Source organism: Megachile rotundata, chromosome 16 (assembly GCF_050947335.1).
Source record: "Megachile rotundata isolate GNS110a chromosome 16, iyMegRotu1, whole genome shotgun sequence".
NCBI lineage: Eukaryota > Metazoa > Arthropoda > Insecta > Hymenoptera > Megachilidae > Megachile > Megachile rotundata.
Window position 1 is genome coordinate 13,099,456 of NC_134998.1, and position 21,012 is coordinate 13,120,467.

General features: G+C 38.6%; 6 protein-coding genes across 15 annotated transcripts; 3 read left to right on the top strand and 3 right to left on the bottom strand.

The window, feature by feature from the left end:
- The first annotated feature begins 85 nt into the window (after positions 1-85).
- On the top strand, positions 86-2,301 carry LOC100881192 (nonsense-mediated mRNA decay factor SMG9). The gene is made up of 8 exons (XM_076540874.1): positions 86-446; positions 524-570; positions 658-847; positions 918-1,214; positions 1,286-1,430; positions 1,514-1,634; positions 1,735-1,846; positions 1,953-2,301. Exons 1-8 carry the CDS (start codon positions 298-300, stop codon positions 2,029-2,031), a joined length of 1,140 nt encoding a protein of 379 aa, XP_076396989.1. The 5' UTR covers positions 86-297; the 3' UTR covers positions 2,032-2,301.
- On the bottom strand, positions 1,460-6,484 carry NC2beta (negative cofactor 2beta). Of its 2 annotated transcripts, XM_012280460.2 has the most exons (3): positions 6,388-6,484; positions 4,876-4,920; positions 1,460-2,926 (listed from the first exon to the last, which is right to left on the bottom strand). In XM_012280460.2, the coding sequence occupies exons 2-3, from the start codon at positions 4,914-4,916 to the stop codon at positions 2,416-2,418; spliced, it is 552 nt and encodes a 183-aa protein (XP_012135850.1). In that variant the 5' UTR covers positions 4,917-4,920; positions 6,388-6,484; the 3' UTR covers positions 1,460-2,415. The 2 variants fall into 2 exon arrangements, with proteins under 2 accessions (XP_012135850.1, XP_076396994.1); XM_076540879.1 differs by lacking the exons at positions 4,876-4,920; positions 6,388-6,484 and adding an exon at positions 3,112-3,251.
- LOC100882393 (mast/stem cell growth factor receptor Kit) lies at positions 3,443-7,346 on the top strand. Of its 3 annotated transcripts, none has more exons than XM_076540846.1 (11): positions 3,443-3,772; positions 3,856-4,075; positions 4,155-4,318; positions 4,384-4,636; positions 4,703-4,812; positions 4,895-4,982; positions 5,059-5,494; positions 5,568-5,827; positions 5,904-6,218; positions 7,059-7,131; positions 7,223-7,346. In XM_076540846.1, exons 1-10 carry the CDS (start codon positions 3,543-3,545, stop codon positions 7,068-7,070), a joined length of 2,088 nt encoding a protein of 695 aa, XP_076396961.1. In that variant the 5' UTR covers positions 3,443-3,542; the 3' UTR covers positions 7,071-7,131; positions 7,223-7,346. The 3 variants fall into 3 exon arrangements, with proteins under 3 accessions (XP_076396961.1, XP_076396960.1, XP_076396962.1); XM_076540845.1 differs by having other exon boundaries at positions 7,243-7,346; XM_076540847.1 differs by having other exon boundaries at positions 3,634-3,772; positions 3,870-4,075; positions 7,243-7,346.
- Positions 7,347-7,349: 3 nt separating this feature from the next.
- LOC100882504 (protein I'm not dead yet) lies at positions 7,350-10,443 on the bottom strand. Its single transcript, XM_003701180.3, has 9 exons — positions 10,356-10,443; positions 10,042-10,162; positions 9,567-9,838; positions 9,245-9,359; positions 9,102-9,163; positions 8,901-9,026; positions 8,492-8,821; positions 7,995-8,373; positions 7,350-7,898 (listed from the first exon to the last, which is right to left on the bottom strand). The coding sequence occupies exons 1-9, from the start codon at positions 10,412-10,414 to the stop codon at positions 7,647-7,649; spliced, it is 1,716 nt and encodes a 571-aa protein (XP_003701228.3). The 5' UTR covers positions 10,415-10,443; the 3' UTR covers positions 7,350-7,646.
- On the top strand, positions 10,346-15,649 carry PIG-S (phosphatidylinositol glycan anchor biosynthesis class S). 3 transcript variants are annotated; one of them, XM_076540852.1, is made up of 9 exons: positions 10,346-10,486; positions 13,369-13,599; positions 13,664-13,861; positions 13,930-14,148; positions 14,224-14,412; positions 14,494-14,632; positions 14,727-14,877; positions 14,969-15,315; positions 15,422-15,649. In XM_076540852.1, exons 1-9 carry the CDS (start codon positions 10,387-10,389, stop codon positions 15,531-15,533), a joined length of 1,686 nt encoding a protein of 561 aa, XP_076396967.1. In that variant the 5' UTR covers positions 10,346-10,386; the 3' UTR covers positions 15,534-15,649. The 3 variants fall into 3 exon arrangements, with proteins under 3 accessions (XP_076396967.1, XP_076396968.1, XP_076396966.1); XM_076540853.1 differs by lacking the exon at positions 10,346-10,486 and adding an exon at positions 11,052-11,235; XM_076540851.1 differs by lacking the exon at positions 10,346-10,486 and adding an exon at positions 12,698-13,075.
- On the bottom strand, positions 15,350-20,968 carry LOC100882614 (uncharacterized). Of its 5 annotated transcripts, XM_012280445.2 has the most exons (14): positions 20,456-20,968; positions 19,985-20,133; positions 19,745-19,905; positions 19,121-19,194; positions 18,920-19,029; positions 18,626-18,840; positions 18,431-18,539; positions 18,231-18,325; positions 18,048-18,111; positions 17,897-17,972; positions 17,558-17,785; positions 17,289-17,394; positions 16,974-17,202; positions 15,350-16,745 (listed from the first exon to the last, which is right to left on the bottom strand). In XM_012280445.2, exons 3-14 carry the CDS (start codon positions 19,885-19,887, stop codon positions 16,605-16,607), a joined length of 1,590 nt encoding a protein of 529 aa, XP_012135835.1. In that variant the 5' UTR covers positions 19,888-19,905; positions 19,985-20,133; positions 20,456-20,968; the 3' UTR covers positions 15,350-16,604. The 5 variants fall into 5 exon arrangements, with proteins under 5 accessions (XP_012135835.1, XP_012135838.1, XP_076396981.1 ...); XM_012280448.2 differs by lacking the exons at positions 19,985-20,133; positions 20,456-20,968 and adding an exon at positions 19,485-19,591 and having other exon boundaries at positions 19,745-19,886; XM_076540866.1 differs by lacking the exons at positions 19,985-20,133; positions 20,456-20,968 and having other exon boundaries at positions 19,121-19,189; positions 19,745-19,885.
- Positions 20,969-21,012: the final 44 nt, after the last annotated feature.

Here is a 21,012-nt window from a genome sequence, read left to right on the forward strand (position 1 = left end):
GAAACTTTCCAACTGTTAAGAAAAACCGCAATTTTATGTTTTATTAGTATCATCGTTCAGAGCTAGATGGCCCCAGTGATAATTGTTATTCACGCATAAACGATAAACGTGGTTGATTGTCAAGATAAAAACAAATCAAAATGTATTATTATAAATACTAATAGAACGCGAGTTTATAAATAGAAATTGAAGGGAAAAAGAAAAAGAAACTGAATGGCGGTATATATTTAATAAATTACTGAAATTAATCCTCTTATTTCTGACAGTGAATGTTGTCACCTAAATAATTCAAACAAAATGATGTCGATTACGGCAAAAGATTCAGAAGTTAAAGAGGTTGATGGTAGAGGTACAATTAAAGTTATAGATCGTCCAACGTTTATATTAAAAACTAGAGAAGGCGAAAATAGAGCTGTTTCACCAAGTCAACGTAATGGTGGTAACAAGTAAAGATAATCCAAGCCTTTATTTTAAATTAACATATAGGGGTAACTTGTAATTTAATTTTTAATTACTTTGTTAGGAAAGAATCAGATACCTCCACTAATGCTCCATCAAAAATACAAGATGGTAAGTCCTTTGTTTTCTTAGTCATTAGCTATGAATATATATTATAAAATTTAAAAACTAACAGAATTTTGTAAATGTTTTCTTCAGCTGTACGTACCATATTGCCAATCTGTCCTGAAATGACTAGTTGTGTAAAGTTTATGGATGAAAATATGCAACTTTGTGAAAATCCTCTTGAATTCTTATATGATCAACAAGATTTCTTAGTGATCGGATGCTTAGGAGCTCAGGGTGTTGGAAAATCAACTATTATGTCTTTACTGACATCTAGTTATGCGTTAGTATCATCAAAGGTTATTGAACCATATATTATAATTCATTTTTTATCATTATTTTTCCATTAATAGGTCTGATATATTTCCAATTCAAGATATATCTCATCATGAAAGCGGTGCAAATTGCACTTCTGGTATTGATTTTTTTATAACAAAAAACAGAGTGATATATTTAGATACACAACCTATACTTTCTGGATCAACAATAGATTATTCTGCTTGTTATGATCAAAAGAAATCTACAACAGACTTTGTAAATGCAGAAACTAATTTAGAATTACAGTCTTTACAATTTGCTGCATTCCTTTTTTCTGTATGTCATGTCATCATTTTTGTACAAGATTGGTTTATTGATCCAAATTTAGTTAGGTAAGCATAGTATATGCATGATAAACAGTAGATTTTTGTTAACACATTTTAGAAATCTTTATGATTTGTAGGTTTTTACAAACAGCAGAAATGTTAAAACCATCCTCAACAAGTAATATGGATCAAGATTATGTTGAATACTATCCACACATTGTATTCTTACATAACAAAGCTGAACTCGAAGATTTCACCCCAAATGCAATGGAAAAAATCAAGGTAATATACTTATCAAAGAATATGATCGATTATTCATTGGTTAAAAGCGTTATAATGGTCTTTAATTATTTATACACTTACAGGAATTTTACAGTAAAGTATTTTCCAGTTCTAGATTACAAATTAATAGCGGTTTGGATATGAGTAATCACTCGATGGAGGCGGGCTTGAACTTATTTTTTATACCGCGAATTGTAAACCACGGTAAAATTCGAAAATGTTAATTTGTTTCGTTCGAATATTATGTGGACAAGTGTTGCAATTTTCAGTACCGATTTCAATTAATTTTTAACTTCTATTGCAGAAGAACCAACTATGCATCACAATGAAAAGAAACTAATAGAGAAATTAAAAACCAAAATACACGGAGTTAACAGAAATCCAATGACGCCATCAACGTTAACCGAAAAAAACTGGTACGCGTAAAAGTGGTATATGTACTTAATTTTTGTTTTCTCGCATTTCTTCTTTTTCAGTAGCCACTTCGGTGATTTCGATGATAATTATATTTGCCTTGTTTAGGTATCACTACGTTTCCAGAGTAATGGAAGCAATTAAAAAGAGCCATCTTTCTTCAGAATATGGAAGATTAATGCCGTAATCGTTAATTACAGCGATAATAATGTACATAATTCAACATACATCAATTAACATCAAGTGGTAACTACAATGACATATATGTATATGCTCCTTTAACATATTTTTCATTAAAAATTATTATATTTTGTTATTTATTTATATTCGTAGTGTAGGAACATCACAGAACGAAGATAGGAATGCAATAATTTTTATAATTATTGAACATAGTGTACAAATATAAATAATAACGTGTATGAAGTTGAATAAATCGAAAGAAGGGAAAGAAAAGAAATTGATATATTTCGATTATCCCAAATTTGCTGAAATAAAATAGTATGTCCTCGTTCAGCACTGGTTTCCCACATCAACGCACATAAGGGAAATCGATCGTTCGATCATCATATATTTAGGAGTAATCTTCTTGTTCACTATCGGCCTGTTGCATCGAAGCCATCTGTGCAACTGCTTGCAGCTGTTGCCACTGCTGCTGTTCAGCCACTGCCTGCTCTTCCCTCGCTTTCGCAAACAATTCTTGTTGTTGTCTTAGTAGCTCCTCCTCTGGAATCCCCAAATTTTCTAGTCGAGTGCTTTGGCGCCTTCGTTTCGCTGCAACAGCTTTGCAATCTCGTAATACGGCTTCCGCTTCCGCGCTATAATCACCAAATCCGAGTTTTTCAAGTGCCTGAAGAACATGTTCAGCATTGATTGTTTTCTTTTGTTGCTGATTGCAGATTTCATTTGCTTCGGAGGAAAGTAAATGAATGAATTCTGTGCAGCAATTCAATATCAATTCTCGAGATTCGTTCGCTACGCGTACATGTGGCAAAATTTCCTTGATCATTTTATTGATTGATGCACGAGGTAAGGTCAACTCGTCATCCTCGGTCGGTGATATGGTAGCCGAGGCCATTTCTTTCCTACAACATACGAACGAAACAGACCTGTTTTTCTTAAAATGTTTATGGGATTGATCGTTTATGCCTTAATTTTATTCTTCTTTCGTATATTCTCTTGGCACTTGCGATTTTCTCAAATTCACTACGCCTGGTGATTGGCTTATTAAATGATAAACGGTAGCATGACAGACACAATTTCATCTTACCGATACTTCTCGTATCTTGCACGTTGCACGCATCATATATGCGGATATAAATAAGGATAATAAAGATTACAAATATCGCAGTATTATCATCTACTTTTACTCTTCTGTTACTTATATATTACACATAATTTAATGCACTGCTTCTTGCTTGTAGTTGGTATCATTAAAATCTTGGAATATTCGATACGTACATAATGATTAAGAGTCACAGTTTATAAGAGTTAAGCTTATCGTCTTATCGCGTACTTGAAAGTCTTGCGAGTTCTTTGCAAAATAAAGGTTCTTAGATAAATGTACTTGCATACCGGTTACATGTTGATTAAAAGAGGAAAGCTTTCTCAACTATTACGACATCGGATCGTATAGTTTAGTGATTAAAAATAATATATAAATATTTTTCGCCACGTAAAGCATTGTAAATTAAACATGAAATGATTACTCGATGTAGATTACCGTTCATATGTGCGATATTCGTTTTATTTTATTTGTGTGATCAATTGTACGCGAAACACATGACCGAATTTGTTAAACCTGTACAAAATTTAACTGTGAAAGCTGTACGAGATGAGAGGTATACAGAGACTAGTGATGCTTATAAACTATTAAAATTAAACATATCATGGTTATCCACAAACAATAACAAACGTACTCTCTCGTACAGGTAAACGTTTACTAAATGATATAACAAATTTTAATTGATCCAATATAATTTGTTTACCTTGTTCAAATTTGTTTGTGTCATAGCATTATAATCACAGGTATATCAAGCAAAGAAACAACAGGTGCGGAATGTCCGGAAGGATCAATTTTCTATACATTAAACAATGATAAGCAATTGAATGTGCTCCTACCTGAGGACAATGACTTTGCGGATATGCCGGATCTACATATTCAACCCGGTTGTACTTATAAAGTACAAGTTATTGCAAATCCGAGATTAAAGCATATGAAAAATTCGCCGGAAGTAAGTACAAACAAAATGACATACAAGATGCAATATATTACACTTTTTTATTAACGAGATAAACGCTCAAATCTTCTAGATTTTGTATACGGTTCCAGAATGCGTCGATCGAGTATGTAGCTGTCTTAAAGCCAAATCAACACTGCCAATTCCAAAAGTAAATGTTATTCTAACAACACAGCAGATAATTGTAAATTGGAGAGTAGATTCTAATACTTCTGAAGTTTCTTTTTATTTAATCAGGTATGTAAGTTCACATATCATTGACTTACTTCTATTTATTTAAATGTCTGTATAAACTTTTATAGCATCGGTGTACCTCGTCTAACGTCGAAAAAAGGACTGCCTATATATAATATTAACAAAATAGGACAAGTGCCTGCAGAAAGGACAGTGTTCCTATGGAATTTAAAATTGAATGAGGAATATATGAAAGTTAAAGATGATTACAAAGTTATGGTTACTGCAGTAAATAATTATGGCTGCTTTGGAGAAACAGGAAGTTTCATTATAAATTCTAAGTTGCCAAATGACAAGACTATTGTCGTGCGTTACGATATAGTAAGTGATTAGTCAAGATTAAAACGTTTAAAATAAATATGTAATGGTAAATATGTTTTTTTTCAGTGGTTCATACTATGTGGAGTAATAAGCGGTTGTATTCTATTTGGAGTTTTAAATTTGATATTATGTCGTAAATTTAAAATCTGTATATTTGATAATGAAAATAATGCACGGTAAGTATTGAAATAAGAAATGAAATAATAAATTAACAAATTGATAAATTAAAGAGAACATACCGCATCTTTCGTTTGTTAGGATACGTACAATTTCCAAACATAGATCTGAATGGACAGAAACAATTCTTCAAAAACACAACATTTTATATGATATGTATGGATTTAAGGTACAAATTTGTATTAACTTTATATGTTAGCAATTAGCAAGATTTGTTGGTATGTAATTTAGGTCAATTATCATAGGAGAAAAACGAAGAACACGACGAATACGAAGACATCGATGAACTACAAGTACGGTTCGAAAGCATAAAATTAATACGTGAATTGGGTACTGGACAATTTGGAAAAGTGTATCTTGGTTATTTAAACGACAATAGTAACGTTTTGATAGCCGTAAAAACGTCTCAAACAATTAGTGTTTCCACTGAATTAGAAACCCAGCAACAGATTATAAACGAAATTGAAATAATGAGAAGGGCAGGAACACATCCAAATTTAGTGAGCCTTTTGGGTTATTCTATTCAACCAAACAGATCAATATGCATTCTATTGGAATACATGCAAGGTGGAGATCTATTAACTTATTTACATACACTTAAAAAGAAAAAGTTGTGTGATATAAGTGTTCAAGATAATCAAGATGTTTTGGAAGGATTACTTGAGTCAAATACTTCAGAAGGTAAGCTTTACATGAATCAATTAAAGATTTTACTGAATTATGTTGTTATAAATTGTATTACTTTAATTTATAGCACCATGTACTTCTATGTATTCTAACATATTGATTGAAAAGAACACCAACAAACTTGGGCAATATAGCAACATATTTAATAATCAAGAAGAAGAAACAAAATGTATAAACCAACATTGGGTCGGTCAAATAGAAAAACATCAATTTCTGAAATTTGCTATAGACATTTCAATGGCTATGGAACACTTGGAAGTCAAAGGAATTACTCATAGAGATCTTGCAGCTAGAAATATTCTTCTTACCACAGATTTAACTGCTAAGGTAAACCAGTTCACGCTGATAATTTATAATTTATCCCATATAAATTAAAATCTTAACAAAACATAATAACATTCAGATTTCTGACTTTGGGCTTTCACGTAATGGTATATACATGATAAAAGATATCGAAGAAAAATCACGTCGTCTTCCAATAAGATGGATGTCACCAGAGGCACTACGGGATAGAATTTTTTCTTCAAAAAGCGATGTATGGTCTTATGGTATAGTACTTTGGGAAATTAGCACTTTAGGTGCCTTTCCATACTCGAACGTGCAAAATGATTGTTTGTTACGTTACATTATTCATGAGAACGGTCGTTTAGAGCAACCGGATAATGTTCCATCGTGTATATACAAAATAATGTGTTCCTGCTGGGCTTCCGATCCCGAGGTTAGGCCGAATTTTACGCAACTTCTTAACGAATTAAAAACATTAATTGCTTCGTTAGATTCTCTTCGATTAATATCTAATCCTTGTTATGCATTCTCATGTTCGAACGAAAACACTTAATGTTAATAGTGTTTGATTAAAATTCATGTATCTGTGGAAATATATGTACCTGAAAGGGTTAACAAAATATAACTCTACTAACTGCACCTTGTCAATCCGTTGTTGTTTTCGTTGAATATCGTTAATAAAAATTTCTAACCAAATCGCTACTTAACCAATACACGATACAATGCATTATGTCTGCCATTTAAGTACAGAGCAATGATTGGTTTCCGGTGGCACACGTTTACTTCCGGCAAAACGGGACAAACTTATTGAAATTTGACATTTTCAAAATTACGCGTTATTACGATTTCATATTATATGTACATCTGGTATTTGTTCATTACGTGTCGTAGAAAATATACGTGTAAATAAAAATTTCAAAAATGTAAAGGAAAGAAGAAATTTTGCAGATAAAAAAAGAATTAAAAAATGAGTTGTTTATCAATCTCCGTTCATATTTCGTGCACTTCATTTTATCAGTACTATTTTCTATGTAAAAGACAATGAAGTGTATAATATATGTGAGTGCATTCTTTAGTACAATATATACACATATATATATTTCACTTACACAGTATGTATGACCACTATCCGTGAAACTGATTATGAAATTATGTCAAATGAAAAATGACCCGCTGAAGATGTCATTCTCGATCAAACGACGTCACAGTGATGTATATAATATTTCTCGATCAGTTCGATGAAAAATCACATTAATATCTTTTTGTTGAATAGGAACTTACGTAGAATTGGTAGAGAAAAAGGAAAAGTGGAGAGACGCGCAAACAGTGATTGTATCTAAATGGTGGTAAGTAAGCGTACGAATGCGGTTTCTAATAGGTTATGTTCTCGAATTCCGTTTGATCATATCAATTTGTATTTGCACATACAATTATCAGTAATCGGTGTTCATTACCAGAAAACCGAGAAAACCAAGTCGATAGTTTGGACTGGTTGTTGCGAGAGAAGCAAATCGAGTATAAAATGGGGGAAGAAGCGGACGTTATAGGTTATGAGACAGCGATAGACGGTAAGTTACAGTTTATTATCTCGTTCATTTTTTATAACTGCATCTTCCATAATTGATCACAATTTTTATTACGAAATACTATAAATATTCGCTCGACGTTCCAGGAAAGTTTCCGAAGCGGAACGTTTACAGCCGATTTAATACGTTCGATATAATTATTTGGTCGAAATGTTATTAAAATGTTAGAGCGTTAACAAGTGCTAAATAAATATAGCAATATCAACTTGTTCGTAACGCGTCATGTCGCAGGTAAAAAGTATGAGAATATGTAAACTTGTAAGCGTGCAAGTGCTTTATGTTGCCCAATCTGGAAATTCGTCTAAGTTGAAGACGAAGTTACCCCATGTGGAGAAAGCAAGCGTCGTGACGAGAAGCGTTATGGTACTAGGACCTATTCCAGCTATGGCAAAATCCCTGGTTTTTATATGACCAGCTGCTGTGGCAATCGCGTTTGGTGGAGTACCAACTGGCAAGTGGAATGAAAAGGAACAACAGAGAGAAGCTGGCAGCATCAAGTATAAAGGATGTATTCGCATGGCAACACACTGAAACAAGATATAATAAAGATTAACAACAATTAAAATAATATGTAAAGAAAGAAAGAAGATAAAAAATGGACTATACAAGTCGAAATTTCTTACCATTTCTGCTAAAACTGGTAAAATGATATTTGCAACTGCAACATTAGAGGTCAGTTCCGTCGCGGTTTCCGCAAATACACAAACGATAAATAGTATCGTAAATGGGTTTATCGATTTCAAGCCGGTCAAAGAGTTTCCAATTATGGTAGATAGTTTGGAAGTGGTACTGCCTGCCGAGATGGCGAATCCACCGCCCAGTACCAAGATCAAACTCCAGTGCATCTTTTGATGTATCAGCTTCCAAGTAATCATACTGGGTGAGGGTTTGGTAGGGCGATTGGCAGGATCCGAATCAAATGACCGAAGAAAATCGAGTTTGGATGGCAAAATGAAGAAGAGAAGCACCGCGAAAGCAGCCGCCGTTGAATCTTTAACTTGTCTGAACAAAATACAGAATACTTTCGTGTTGTTGCTTAATACTATCTAAATGTATAGTCGCGTATCGACGCAGAAGAGAGTAACGCAAGGAGGAAAGATGGAGAAAACGCGATACGTACAAATTAGTGATGTAAGTTGGCCAACCTCGAACAAATCCAGGGTTTCTGAGGAACCAAAGTAACACGACGGTAACGAAAAGGAACCCGACGACGGATTCGTGCCATGTAATAGAGCCGAGTTCTTTATATTTTTTCTCGATCACAGCGGCTGCGACCTTTTCACCTTGTGTACCGATATCGATGGCAAGTGCATCTTTGCTTCGTGGTCTAAACATTCCCATGTACATGATCTGAAGCCACATCCAAGTAAGAAAACTCATCAAGAGCATAGGTGGAACCGAGTAAACCATCCACGATGTCAGACTGATGCCTGGACTGTTTGGGAACCGCCTAGAGTAAAAGAATTCAGTCGAATTTGATTTATCCGCTATTAGTCCATGTTGGGGAGATATCTTTCGGGTACCCTTACTTCTCAAAAAATCCTTTTAACGTCAAATTGGTTCCGGACCCGACCAACGTGCCCACACCTCCGAGGCTAGAAGCATACGCTGCCACAAGATAGTACACCATTGTGACGTTAGTTGGCCTTTTACCGCTGTAAACAGACAGTTAAAAAAAAGACGATATAAAGAAGGCAAGAACAGAGACAAGCAATTTTACGGTTACGTACTGTTCTGTACTCTCTTCCCCGCAACCGTTCTCCTCACAGATGAACATATTACCCAAGCCTTGCTGGAAATACGAAGACGAAAGCGTGACAATGTTTTTCTTCCTGTGCGAGTGGACGAGGCTACATAATAGTATATCGCTTACCGCTTCCAGTTCCAGGAGAACAGTCTCAACGATAGGCAACATCATGGCGGTAGCGGCAGTATTCGAAATCCACATCGACAGGAACATGGTGACAAAGAACAGGCCCAGAGTTAATCTATGAACCGTAAATACATCTTATCGGCGATTCGCTTGTATTAACAGGTATGTTTTCATACGATGATATCAAGTATTTGCTATGTACGCGTTTATAGAAAATATTTCGCAGTGCATGGCATGGCGTGGCGTATAAACGATGAAACGAAGAGACGATGAAATGATCAAGGAATGATTAGAAACGGATTCTAGTGTTCCGCGGAATTACCTTCGATGACTGCAACCGATCGTTTTAATGATCAGCAGCGCTATACGCATATGCAGGCCAGAATTTTCAATGACGATCGCGATCACCATGCTACCGATAAACATCATCGTGGTGTCGTTCATGTAGCAAGCGCAAGTGTCACTGGTGCTCATTATACCCATCAGTGGATAGAGTACGATGGGGATCAAACCTGTGATCGGTAACGGAAGCACCTCGGTCATCCAGAACACTGCCATTAAACCGACCACGTACAGACACCGCATCGCTATCGCCTGCATTCAATCGATACGTATTCTTTTTCGCTTTGCGAAATATAGCGTACAAGCAGAAAATTGCAGCAACAAAGAAAGTGACTAAGAATCGAGAGGGAAAAAGATAAGAGGCGGATGGAAGATGTACATTCGGACAGATACGCAGAAGGAAGACAAAAGTAAGGAGGAACAGAAAAAAGTAATAGAGTATTGTATTAACGAACCTCGGTACTTTCGACGACGATGACGAGAGGTAACAGAATCAGCGGCCATAACACGATCACGAACGATCTCCAGTAAATCGAGAGAAATCGAACCAACAGTTTGCCGAAACTGTCGGTCCTTCTGAAACATCCAACACCGAGAAAAGATCAACGCACGCGTCAACTGTATTTCTTTTCATTGAGACGCGGGACAATTAGCAGGGAGAAAGAAGAAGGAAGAAAAAGAACGCGAAGAGCAATAATAAAGTGCAACGAGTTTAGGCGAAAGCGCGGACCAATTGGATGCTTGATTCTCTCGAACGAGAGACGCGTACCTTCTGCCTGGCGGCTCGATGATTTCCGGATATGGATCGTCCGGCTGGCGGTTGGACATCTCTCCTTCCCGATTCCGAAGAATCTCGCCTAGAAAGGGAAGCGAAAAGTCTATCGTCTGACAAGCAAAGTAGTACGTATCTATTGGCGACAAACTATCGCTGATAGAATCGTGGAAGTCGGACACAAACGGCAGCGCACGTCCTCAACGAAGATGGAGGATATTCGACAATCAAAGATGAACGCGTATCGTTTCCGCGGTTAAATCGTCGATGCGGAGTCACGCGACTCGCGTCTCGTTGCTTCCTCCGTTTGCGTTCCGGTCCTCATCTGCGTTGCATCGTACCGTGTCGTGCCGTATCGTTCCGTACCCTCTTCGTCGTTCCTTTTGTCCCGGCTGCTCAGATTACCGGCTAAGCAATTTCGCTAAGCTACCGAACAAGATTGACCTCGAAGGTCTCATAGCGGGCTAGGTCGCGTAACCCTGCTGCCGCGTGGCGTTTCACGACGTATTTACTCGAAACCTGCTACACGCGTATCGTTCAGTTTACCGCTGTTTACATTTACGACGCCTTATGGTAGTTAACCATTTAAGCAGTACTCAAATGTTGTCGTGTACGCATCAATTTGTAAATATCTGTGGCAATTATTCCGATCACGGAACGAGATAGAGTACCATAGCACGGTGCTCAGATACGAACGAACGCGATAAATCAACGGTCGACGGATAATCGGCGCGGCACGCCGTTTTCCTTATTTGCTTTTTCGTTTTCTTTTTCTTGGGAACAACGTACTCTAGTTGCTTGTCTTATTAGGTATCATAGTTGAAAGGTCAGATGGAGATGTCGGATCTGATAAATTTGACGATACGGTTCGAAAACGGTAAAGGTCAACATTCAAATCTAGCACGAATAAGTTGACGTTCGAAATATCTTTGCTCGAGTTACCATTGTAATTTTACCGCCCGGCGAAAACATCGGAAATGTCAACCAGGTTTACGCGTACCAGGATTTACTCGTTGCACGGACGAGTAATAGAAACGAGATCGATCGGTGTTTTCGATCTTTGCACCGTATAATCGAACCAACGAACGCGCAGCCGGTACCAATTGAAACCGATCGAATTATCGTTGCGTGCTTAGACGAATAAAATGCGTACGTTCGAACGCGCAAATTCAAATTTTTAAGTTCAAGCCGGGTCGAGTCGAATCGAGTCGAGTCAACCATGTGAGATTCAGTTACCGTAACTCTTCCGGGAAGTCGTTGTTCTTCGCGCGTTCTGTCGTGCAGTGTCCCGAATCTGGATCGCCAAGACAGAATCGAAATTACTGTCGAATCTACCAAATTAATTCCCACTTTCTGGTTAATACACGCACTCTTCAGCAGCGTTGCTCGTTTCGCTGAAAGGCATGTAGGGAGTCGAGCCTCTCGCGATTGAGCTATTACCCCTCTCTTCCAGTGTTCTTTCTTTCTTTGTCTCTCCTTCTCTTTCTTCTCTTTCTCTCTCCTTTTTCTCTCTCTCCCTCACTGCTTCTGCTTCTTTTCTTTTTCTTCTTTTTTTCTCCTCGTTTTCGTCTTCGTCCTCGACTTCTTCTTCCTGCTCTTCTTCTTTTTCCACCTCCACCTTCTGCACCTGCTTTTTTGCCGGTTTTCTTATTATCCTGTCGTGCTCGTATAGAAGAGGTCCGTCTTCTGTACCCGTTTGACTGATTCCCGACGACTAGCGAGTGAACCGAATGGAGCAGTTGGCTAACGACATACGAACGTGTCATTCCCCGTCCCTCGACCTTGATACGTCGATGTTCTTGTAACGGGCTGATTCAAGAGTGTGTAAACTACCGATCGACCACGTGGTATCGTGGTACCTACGATCTTTCGATTCTCGAAGAAACAGAACATCGGGAAAGCGGTCGGTAAGCGGTTCGCGAGAGATCTCTTTTGCTTTTCGAACACCGTAAAGAGCATGATTCGAGAAAACTCGTCGCGCATTTCCAATAGTAGAACGGATACCGATTACTCTAGGTCAGAGTCAGGGAGTTACCGAGCCCCGTATACTCCGACCAGCATTCGGTTCGACGCGATGCGTGCCTTACATGTTTGTCGCATCGTTAGTTCATCGTTCAGACGAACGTATCGAATCGAGCCGAATTCTTAGCCCCCGATACCACGTCTACGTTTTAACGAAGTAAAATAGAATACGCGTGGCGTTTAAATCAATTTAATTGGGTAATTAATCCTGCTCACGCTACCGTTTGTCCTCGTGTTTATTACGTGACGCGTTATTGTACGGGGAGGACATTGTACACAGTCGAAGAAAATACAGGGTGAGTCACGCGATTGGGCCCGGCTCTAGCTCATCTTTTCAATTCGATAAACGGTACAGGAAAATTCCGGAAACCAGTTCTTTTGTCTTCCTGAGGAACGCGAAACAAGAATACCGAAATCGTTTTTGTAGCGACTGTCTTAATTCTTTGGCGAAATGCACAAATAGTATGTCAAGGTAGAATATCAAATGTCTCCTTAAACACGCTCCTAAATGGCAATTCAAATATCTAAGAATAAATTTCCCTATTCTGACGACGGAAATCTGAACAATGTATCTAGTTTATTAAGAGTTTACTTTCTTATCACGATTGTACGCGAATGGACAGAACCAACTTCGAAATCGGTTGGCGAACGAACGTTCTGCATTTTTTCCATTTTACCATGGATCAGAAACAAAGGTATTCGATATGGATGTAGTAATCTGTAAAATGCTGCGATATCGTTCTGCTAATCAAACGCCGATTACCATAAATCATTATGTTTAACAAATTTGTTGCGTTTGATATACGCTAATGAACCGACTCATACTACGGCACGTTTTGGACTCGGTTCAATTTTTCTTTCAAGGTTGCCTATCCCAACTTCATACCTGCAAGCGTATGCGCACGTTGTGGCGAACACTCGCTACCGCGACTTGTCGAGACGACTGCGATCGCCGTTCGAGTTTAAACATTTGTTGTATCATTTTCAGAGAAGTACAGGATTTATGCGAGCGTGTCTTTCGCCGTACTGCTACTAGGCATCGGAGTTCCTCTTTGGTGGCACACCACCACGGTACCGCGTGTTTCGCTTCCCTACGCTGGAATCGAGCGACTTTCGGATCTACGGCTCGAAATCCAAACGAAACTATTGGTGGTAACGCTTTCCGAAGAGCGAGCCGAATCGTTGACTCGCGATATAGAGGAAGCGTTTCGAGATGTCGGTGAGTAGAAACAAAAAATGCTTTCCATTTCGATCGGCTACTTGAAATCTTTTCGTTCTTTTAGACGTGTATCGAATACGAGTGGAACACCGGACTATATCCAGCAGTTTAATGGCAACGGCGTTTACGCATCACGAACTGGAAAAGATAGCTTCCACTTTCGATCTCGAAGTTGGCCAACTTTTACTCTTGGAAACAAATAATTTGAACGATGCGGTTCTTGTCGGGTCGAAGAGAACCATCTACTTTTCCACGGAAACTGGTAAGCACGCGACTGGTTCTTTTCACGAGGCCTTTAATTAGCCACGCTTAAATTCGCTTTTATTACAGTCGGCTCTACTTTGATCCGTGTATTGTCGGAATGGATGTTACTCGAAAAGTCGTTGAATTTAACGAAAAATGCGCTCACCGACCCGACTCGATACAGCCTAGATAACGAAAACAGAAGAAGATTTCCTGCTAGTCCTACCTACGATATATTAATCACGCTCGTTAATCCCGATCCAGAAAAATTAAAGATCACATGGGATCTTCGTGCGATGACCGAGGGTGAGTAAATAAATATTACCCCCTGTTTTTTTCTAACGCGTGTCAAGCTATTGTATTTTCTTCTGGTTTCGTTAGAATACGTGGAACCGTTCCTTGATGAATTTTCAATTTTTACCAACTTCTCCGTGAAATCACAGTGGCTGTACTTTCTTCCGTTGGACGTTAATCCGAAGCGAGTACCCGACAGTGGCCCGTTAGGAAGGCATTTCGCGCTACCGGAAGACGTGTTGTCGCAACTAGTCACACCATTGGAAAAGAAGTTAGGTACGTTAGATTGTACACGCGCAACCTCTCTCTGTTCCACAATTAGAGTAGTAGAAAATAACGGAGACGCGTATATTTCAGCCTCGCAAGTTAGTCTCGGTCCAACCATCAATTTCGTAATCTATGCTGTTCCCTGTGACACTGCCCCGCTGCATATTTACACGCGTTTAGGTCACCGATCGAAATCCAACGCCAACATCGAAGCGTTTCTTTCGCCAAGGTAATACGCCTGTTAAAGCACCGAAATAAAAGCGAAAGCGAGCGCGCGTGACAAAATCGTGATGAGAATTTAGATCGTTCGCGTCCGTCTACAGGTGGGGTGGCTTCGTCTTGATCAATCCACCCATCGAAGCATGTGTGGCTGCAAAAAACAACGGATCGGTCGCCACCATTGTTCCCGAAGAGACTACTGTCGTTGGAACTTTCCTGGCCCAACTGAAGCTTCTTCTAGGCGTTTCTGAACCGGTAATCCGAAGCTGTTATCGATCGAGTTACGACTCTTGCCCATTTCTTTTCTTGTTCACCCACTGTCACGCGTTTTTTCCTTTCTTTTTAGAAATCCATAAACGGTGTAACTACCGTTCCGTTGGTGGGATTGAAACCACGCGACTGGGAGATCGATGCCTTGCTACGTGTCCGTACGGTTGAACAATTGACTTCCGCCAAATTGACTTTACAATCGCTTGCTCAACTTCTTAAGGAGATCGGTAATATCGTCATCACGGACGTCGTAGGGAACAGGATAAACACTGCTCTACAATTGGTGGAGACCTCTACCGAACAGTTGGCATACGGAGACCTAACTCGAGCCTTTCTGTCGAGCAAAGAAGCGTTCGTCACCGCAGAGGCGGCATTTTCGGATCCCACGCTCTTAGCTTTGCTCTACTTTCCCGAGGATCAAAAGTAAGGATTCGTAGAGAAAAAAAAGTGACAGGCGATCGATACATTTACAATTTTATTTTGTCTTGCATTTCAAAATTTTTATCTCGTGTTTCCTCTCTGATTTCAGATACGCTGTATACGTACCACTATTTCTGCCGGCTATGATACCAGTGTTGCTTTCTTTAAAAAACATATATCGTTATTATTTCGTTAAAAGGACCGATGCCGCGCCAAAGTGAAACCGCGTCGTTTCGATTCTTGGCAAATTTATTTTGTTCGTTTCACTTTTTTGTTCGACGCGCGCCTTTGTTGAAACGAACGTACGATATGAATAAAAACAGTATTCTTTTTTTTATTTTTCGAGAAAAATGTTTCTAAAAATGTGAGAGAGTGCTGAGAGCAAGGATGAGGGAGAGGGATGTATGGAGAGAAACAAAAAAATAATACATTGAGCCAGTTAAAGTCGATTCTAACCGATTGAGCGCCAAATGACTGTAACAGGAATTATATACACTTTGTTTTTGCTGTTCCTGCATCTTCGTCGTACATACATGCGCGTTGAAAATTACAATTTTCTCGTAACGTTTGTTGTTCACGAATAACGTACGTATCCGTGTTAGACGTCACAACGTACAGCACAGTAAATTAATGCTAGATAAGATGTCTGTTCTTAAACAGGTACGTGTCTGTACACAAACATACACGCTTACATTTTATGCGATAAAACTCTGACATTCATTCTCGTGCATTCTTCCTATCAAAGTTCAAATTAACTATTCATTAGATCGTTAGAAACAACTAATAGTCTATATACAGTACACGTATATCAATCCTCAACCAGTTACCAAAGGTTACAAAATAACTATCGAGTTGAATCGCTATAAAAAAAAAAAATATATAAAAAATAATCAGGTATGTTCAACCACCGTAGGATTTTTCATAAAATTTACAATGTTTGGTACGCGACTCGTAGCCAACAGATCGTAGCTCTACGATACGAACGAAACGTTTTGTACTACGATGAAACAAGTCTAATTGTTTCTAGAATCGTTGTACGCGTGCTTTTATTATTCCTACGTTGTACGAGATTTTACTGATCCGCGATAAAGAAATACTATTAGTTATTAAACTTGAAAATTCGTACAAAAGCTCGTTAGTTATCGTAAATTGTCGTTTCTCGTGTAATCGTTTCGCGTCTCGATCATCCCAATCAGTAGTTGAACATCATCGCAACGGTAAAAATAAATTAATCGATCATTCGAAAAGCTTACTCGTATGAAAAAATAGAAAAAGAAGAACAAGAAGAGACATCAACGAACGCGTTGAACTAGCTGTATCGCGTGTTGCAAAGCTTCAGCGATATTCTGAAAAACAGGTACACCTTCGCGCGTCGCATAGTCCGACAGGTACATTCTTCCCCGATTGTAGTCTTTCGTGGCTTGTTCGGTCAACTAAATGGAGACGTGATTTTATAAATATAGATAGACGCATGCTACACGTCATCGAATGAAAAAAGATGCAAGCGAGTGAATGGAACCGGGCAGGAAGTAAATGGTGGACGGTACATGATAAATGGTAGATAGGTGGGGAATAAGAAAAAATAAGAAGGCGAAGAGCAAAGAGGGAACGGAACACACCTACGCGCTATTCTAATACAGCGAGAAGAGAAACACGCTCACCTTTTCACCAGAAACTACGCAACCTTCGGGAAGCGTTTGAACGCATAGGACTAATTTTGCGCGTAATCCAATCAAATGAGCTGCCAATGCCATTATGGTGATGCCGCGAGAATGCTGCGGTACGATCAAAAATATTAACCGTGAATTTTTCATCTTTTGCAATTCCTGTGGTAATGTCTTTACGTTGTACTCGTTCGCACTTGATCGGTACAGAGACAACCCCATGGATCTAAAAAATGAAATAATTTACGCGTAAACTCGACGATATTGCCGCAATAACGAAAATCGAAAGAACGTTACATCTCGAATGCTCACTCGATCGAGGGTGCTGCGTTCGTTTCTAACCAAAACTGATCTTTACCGATTACTCCCACGTACAAGTCCCTCTTCTCGGACTCGGGCACGAACGAATTGGTCCAATCTAAAAAGTTGAACGTTCGAACGAATCGTACACGATTGCTCGAATGCTTTCGACTACAAATTTATCGAGGCACGAGCGTCCCGTGAGACGACCTGTTCGCTTTCGCGCGCGTTAACGATACACGCTACAGAGATCATGGGAAATTTTTGAAAATGAAAAATACCTAGGAAACGGTTAAAAGGTTGTACGATAGCTCTGCGAAGAAATTTCGAAGCCTTCCTACATAATATACTCCAAACTGAAGGTATCTCACTTTCACAAGAGACGCCGTTGCTTTTCGTCCTCCACGCTGATTCGGCGGCTAGGGTGCAAAATTGTTCAAAGTTTATCCGTAATTCCGCCGGATCTCTCTTTGTTCGAAACCCATCGTCTATCAGCGTCCTATACGTTTCTAAAAATACACGCGAACACCAACGATACAAGATACCAACAAATTTTCTCTTTAACGAGTTACTTGCTAATATCGTAATTTTTTACCGACAAATCATACAAACTTTATTACCGGATTTATTCACGATGTTAAGAAAATCCGACACCGATACGTTGCACTTCACGTTCGATTGTAACGCTATCCAAGCCTACGAAACGACACAAGAAATCATAACATCGAACAAGCGTCACGCGTTACGGTAATTCTAGTGAAGGAAACTTACTTCTTCCAAGTTAATGCTTCCACTGTCGTTTGTATCCACAGATTTGAATATCTCCCTGAGCGTACTACAAAAACAGTAGGTTAAAACTGGACGTTCGCCTTCGTCTTTCCTTTCTTTCTTTCTTTCTTGTTTAATACAATTGTTACGTATATACAACTATTCGATTGAAAAAAAAAAGCTTACACCGTGTCAATTCCATTTTGACCGAATGACAATTTAATTGGTCTAATGCCATCTTCGGAATGCAAGTCTTGCACATTTATCTCCTCGCGCAGTACCTACGATAAAACATCACCTTTCCGTTAGAAAATTACCGTAACACGCAAAGCGTGATCTCTATGATCAGTAATTTCTTACTTTTACTCTTTATCAAATTTGATTACCTTAGACGTACAATTAAGAGCAACCGATACGCTTTCAAATATCGGTATCCTCTGTCTCTCCATAAGATATTGAAGTACCAGTAACCCATTCATCAGATCGTAATATTCTCTAAGTAAGAATATGATAGTATTTGTCGGATTGTGTGATAAAGGCTGCCAGTGTCCAAGGAGGAGACAGAAAAAAACAACACTTACTGAATAGACACGGTTTCGCCGAGTATCGTTTGTCCCTGACGATACGGATAAATAACAACGATCAATGACTCGCGGCGGGTAGCTGCCAGCTGAGCTGCTTCGATGATGCCTGCACTATTGCGTGTCTGATTATCGATTACGAACAGTAGTACTTTCGCCGTTTGTTTTGCTTCGTATTCTTGAGCTATCAGTTCCGGTCCCCATTGCGACACTTGCTAAAACGCATAATTGCAATTGTACTAACGACGACTGTCCTTTGATGCACGAATCCAACGAATATTAATAAACACGCACGGGATTGTAGTAAGTAATTCCGAGGCTCTGAAGAGTCGGTATCGCTATTTCTGACCTCCATGTGGTTGGATTACAAGATCCACCCAGAAATACCTCATATGCCATTCTATCTATGAAGTATACGATTAAAAATATAGATCGTAAACGTATATCGATTTACATAGAATTACGTATACGCGCCTAAATGATAATAGCACTCACTCGAACCAGTTTTGCTGTTATTATCCTTTCCATCACAGTGTAACGGACGAGAGGCGCTCATAGAAACGGCTGTTCTGGAATGAAGCATACGTCCCACCAGCCGATCATAAATGAGAAAACTTTTTTCTACAACAATGTATTATCACACTCAAACTGTTCCAGCCAATTTTCAATTAATTTGCAATAGGATTCGATATAAATATTTTTTTTTTCAAACATTTAAAAACTGTTAATTTCAGCAGACCCAACGGAAGAAGGTTCAACAGATAAATAAATCGACTTTGGTTAGAGTGTGGTAACGTTAATGTTAAGCTACTCCAGATTAACCCTAAAAACACTTATCACTGGGTATTATGACGCGTACTTCCAAATATCAAATCCTTTTGCAACAAGGAATAGCACGTTACGTTGCATCGTTGATTAAGTATCTTTGTCACGGTTAACTATAACCGGTTGTTTGTTACTTCGTGCCTGTAACACGTGCACATTCGTTTGTCTCGTGACACATCCAACATACAATGTATTTCAACACATTTACAACGATAAGAAACAATCATCTAATCAGTTTGTATCTCTGAAGTATTACTGGATGTATGACTAAAGTAGTATCGTTCATCCTCTTACCCTTTGTCGCACAACAGTGCCAATTCAATGATAAACATATAAAATTCTTGAAGCATCATATAAGCATAGAAATCAATAATCGTAAGACCTTCAGCAAGTCGCCACTCTTTGTACATTTGTATCCAGTTTGCAAGCGACAACATTACGTATGCTTTTTTTGCCTGAAAAAATATAATTACACAGAATGAAAGAAAATCTCAATTGCACAATTTATACTTTACATGATAATCGTATACTTACATAGATTTAGTCGATATTTGTCGACATGTATTTCAATAGATACACGAGAAGTCCTCATCGTTTGAACGGTAACGCGTTATACGGGGAACTTCTATTCTTCCAATATATTTATCTTTTAATCGTCCAATCGAGAAGTAGTTTGAATTTTCCTGTTTGAAGGAAAAAAATGTTTTTATACGCATCATTTTACGAATACAGAGTAAATTGTGTCGTCGTAGCAATACTGCCATCACTGATTAGCGGTGTCAAAATCTGTTAAACGAAAAAACGAGAAACAAGCGTCGATAAAAACTAAGAAATAATTAGATTCGCGTTAAACACATATATTTTTTGGTAACAACAAGTAGGAGGAGCAAGAACCACGACGCGCAAGCATGAAGCATACAAACCAAATGATTTAAAACGTAGTATTGTTATTAAGAGATACGTACGTTAAAATACGCTATTTAATTATGTATTACAACTACTCACCGCTACTCATTGCTACCCACTGAAAAGCAACGTAAGATCACGAAGCGATGGAGAGCCTGTCAGACACACTAACCTTGACGATAGTTCGGTACTGCATGCCCACGCACGAAAAACATATGTGGTAAACTTTGAGGAGAAAATCATCGATTCAGACTGCGTTTGATGCGCATTCATTTACAAGTTTTAAGCATGAATAAAAAATGCATTGATCAAACTCAAATCCTTTGTAAAAATCAACGGCGAGAACTTCGCTCGTGCATTCCCGCTATTGCTCATACTTATTTATACACCGTTATATTTAAAATGTAAGAACGCGTCGTCGAAGAGATACTGCTGTAAACGGATCACAAACAAATTACATATTTGTCAAAATTTCTCCGACACCAGTGAAATCACGCGTGATTTTGTACGCGCGAAAAGTATTTGCTTATACGAAAGCGCACCACGTTCGATTCGCGTCGAGTTGTTCTCTCGAAATCGGTAACCATCGATGAAATCACAAATCAGCGCTACTACCGTTGAACGTCGCGCTTCATATCCTTGTCCTTTCCTATCTC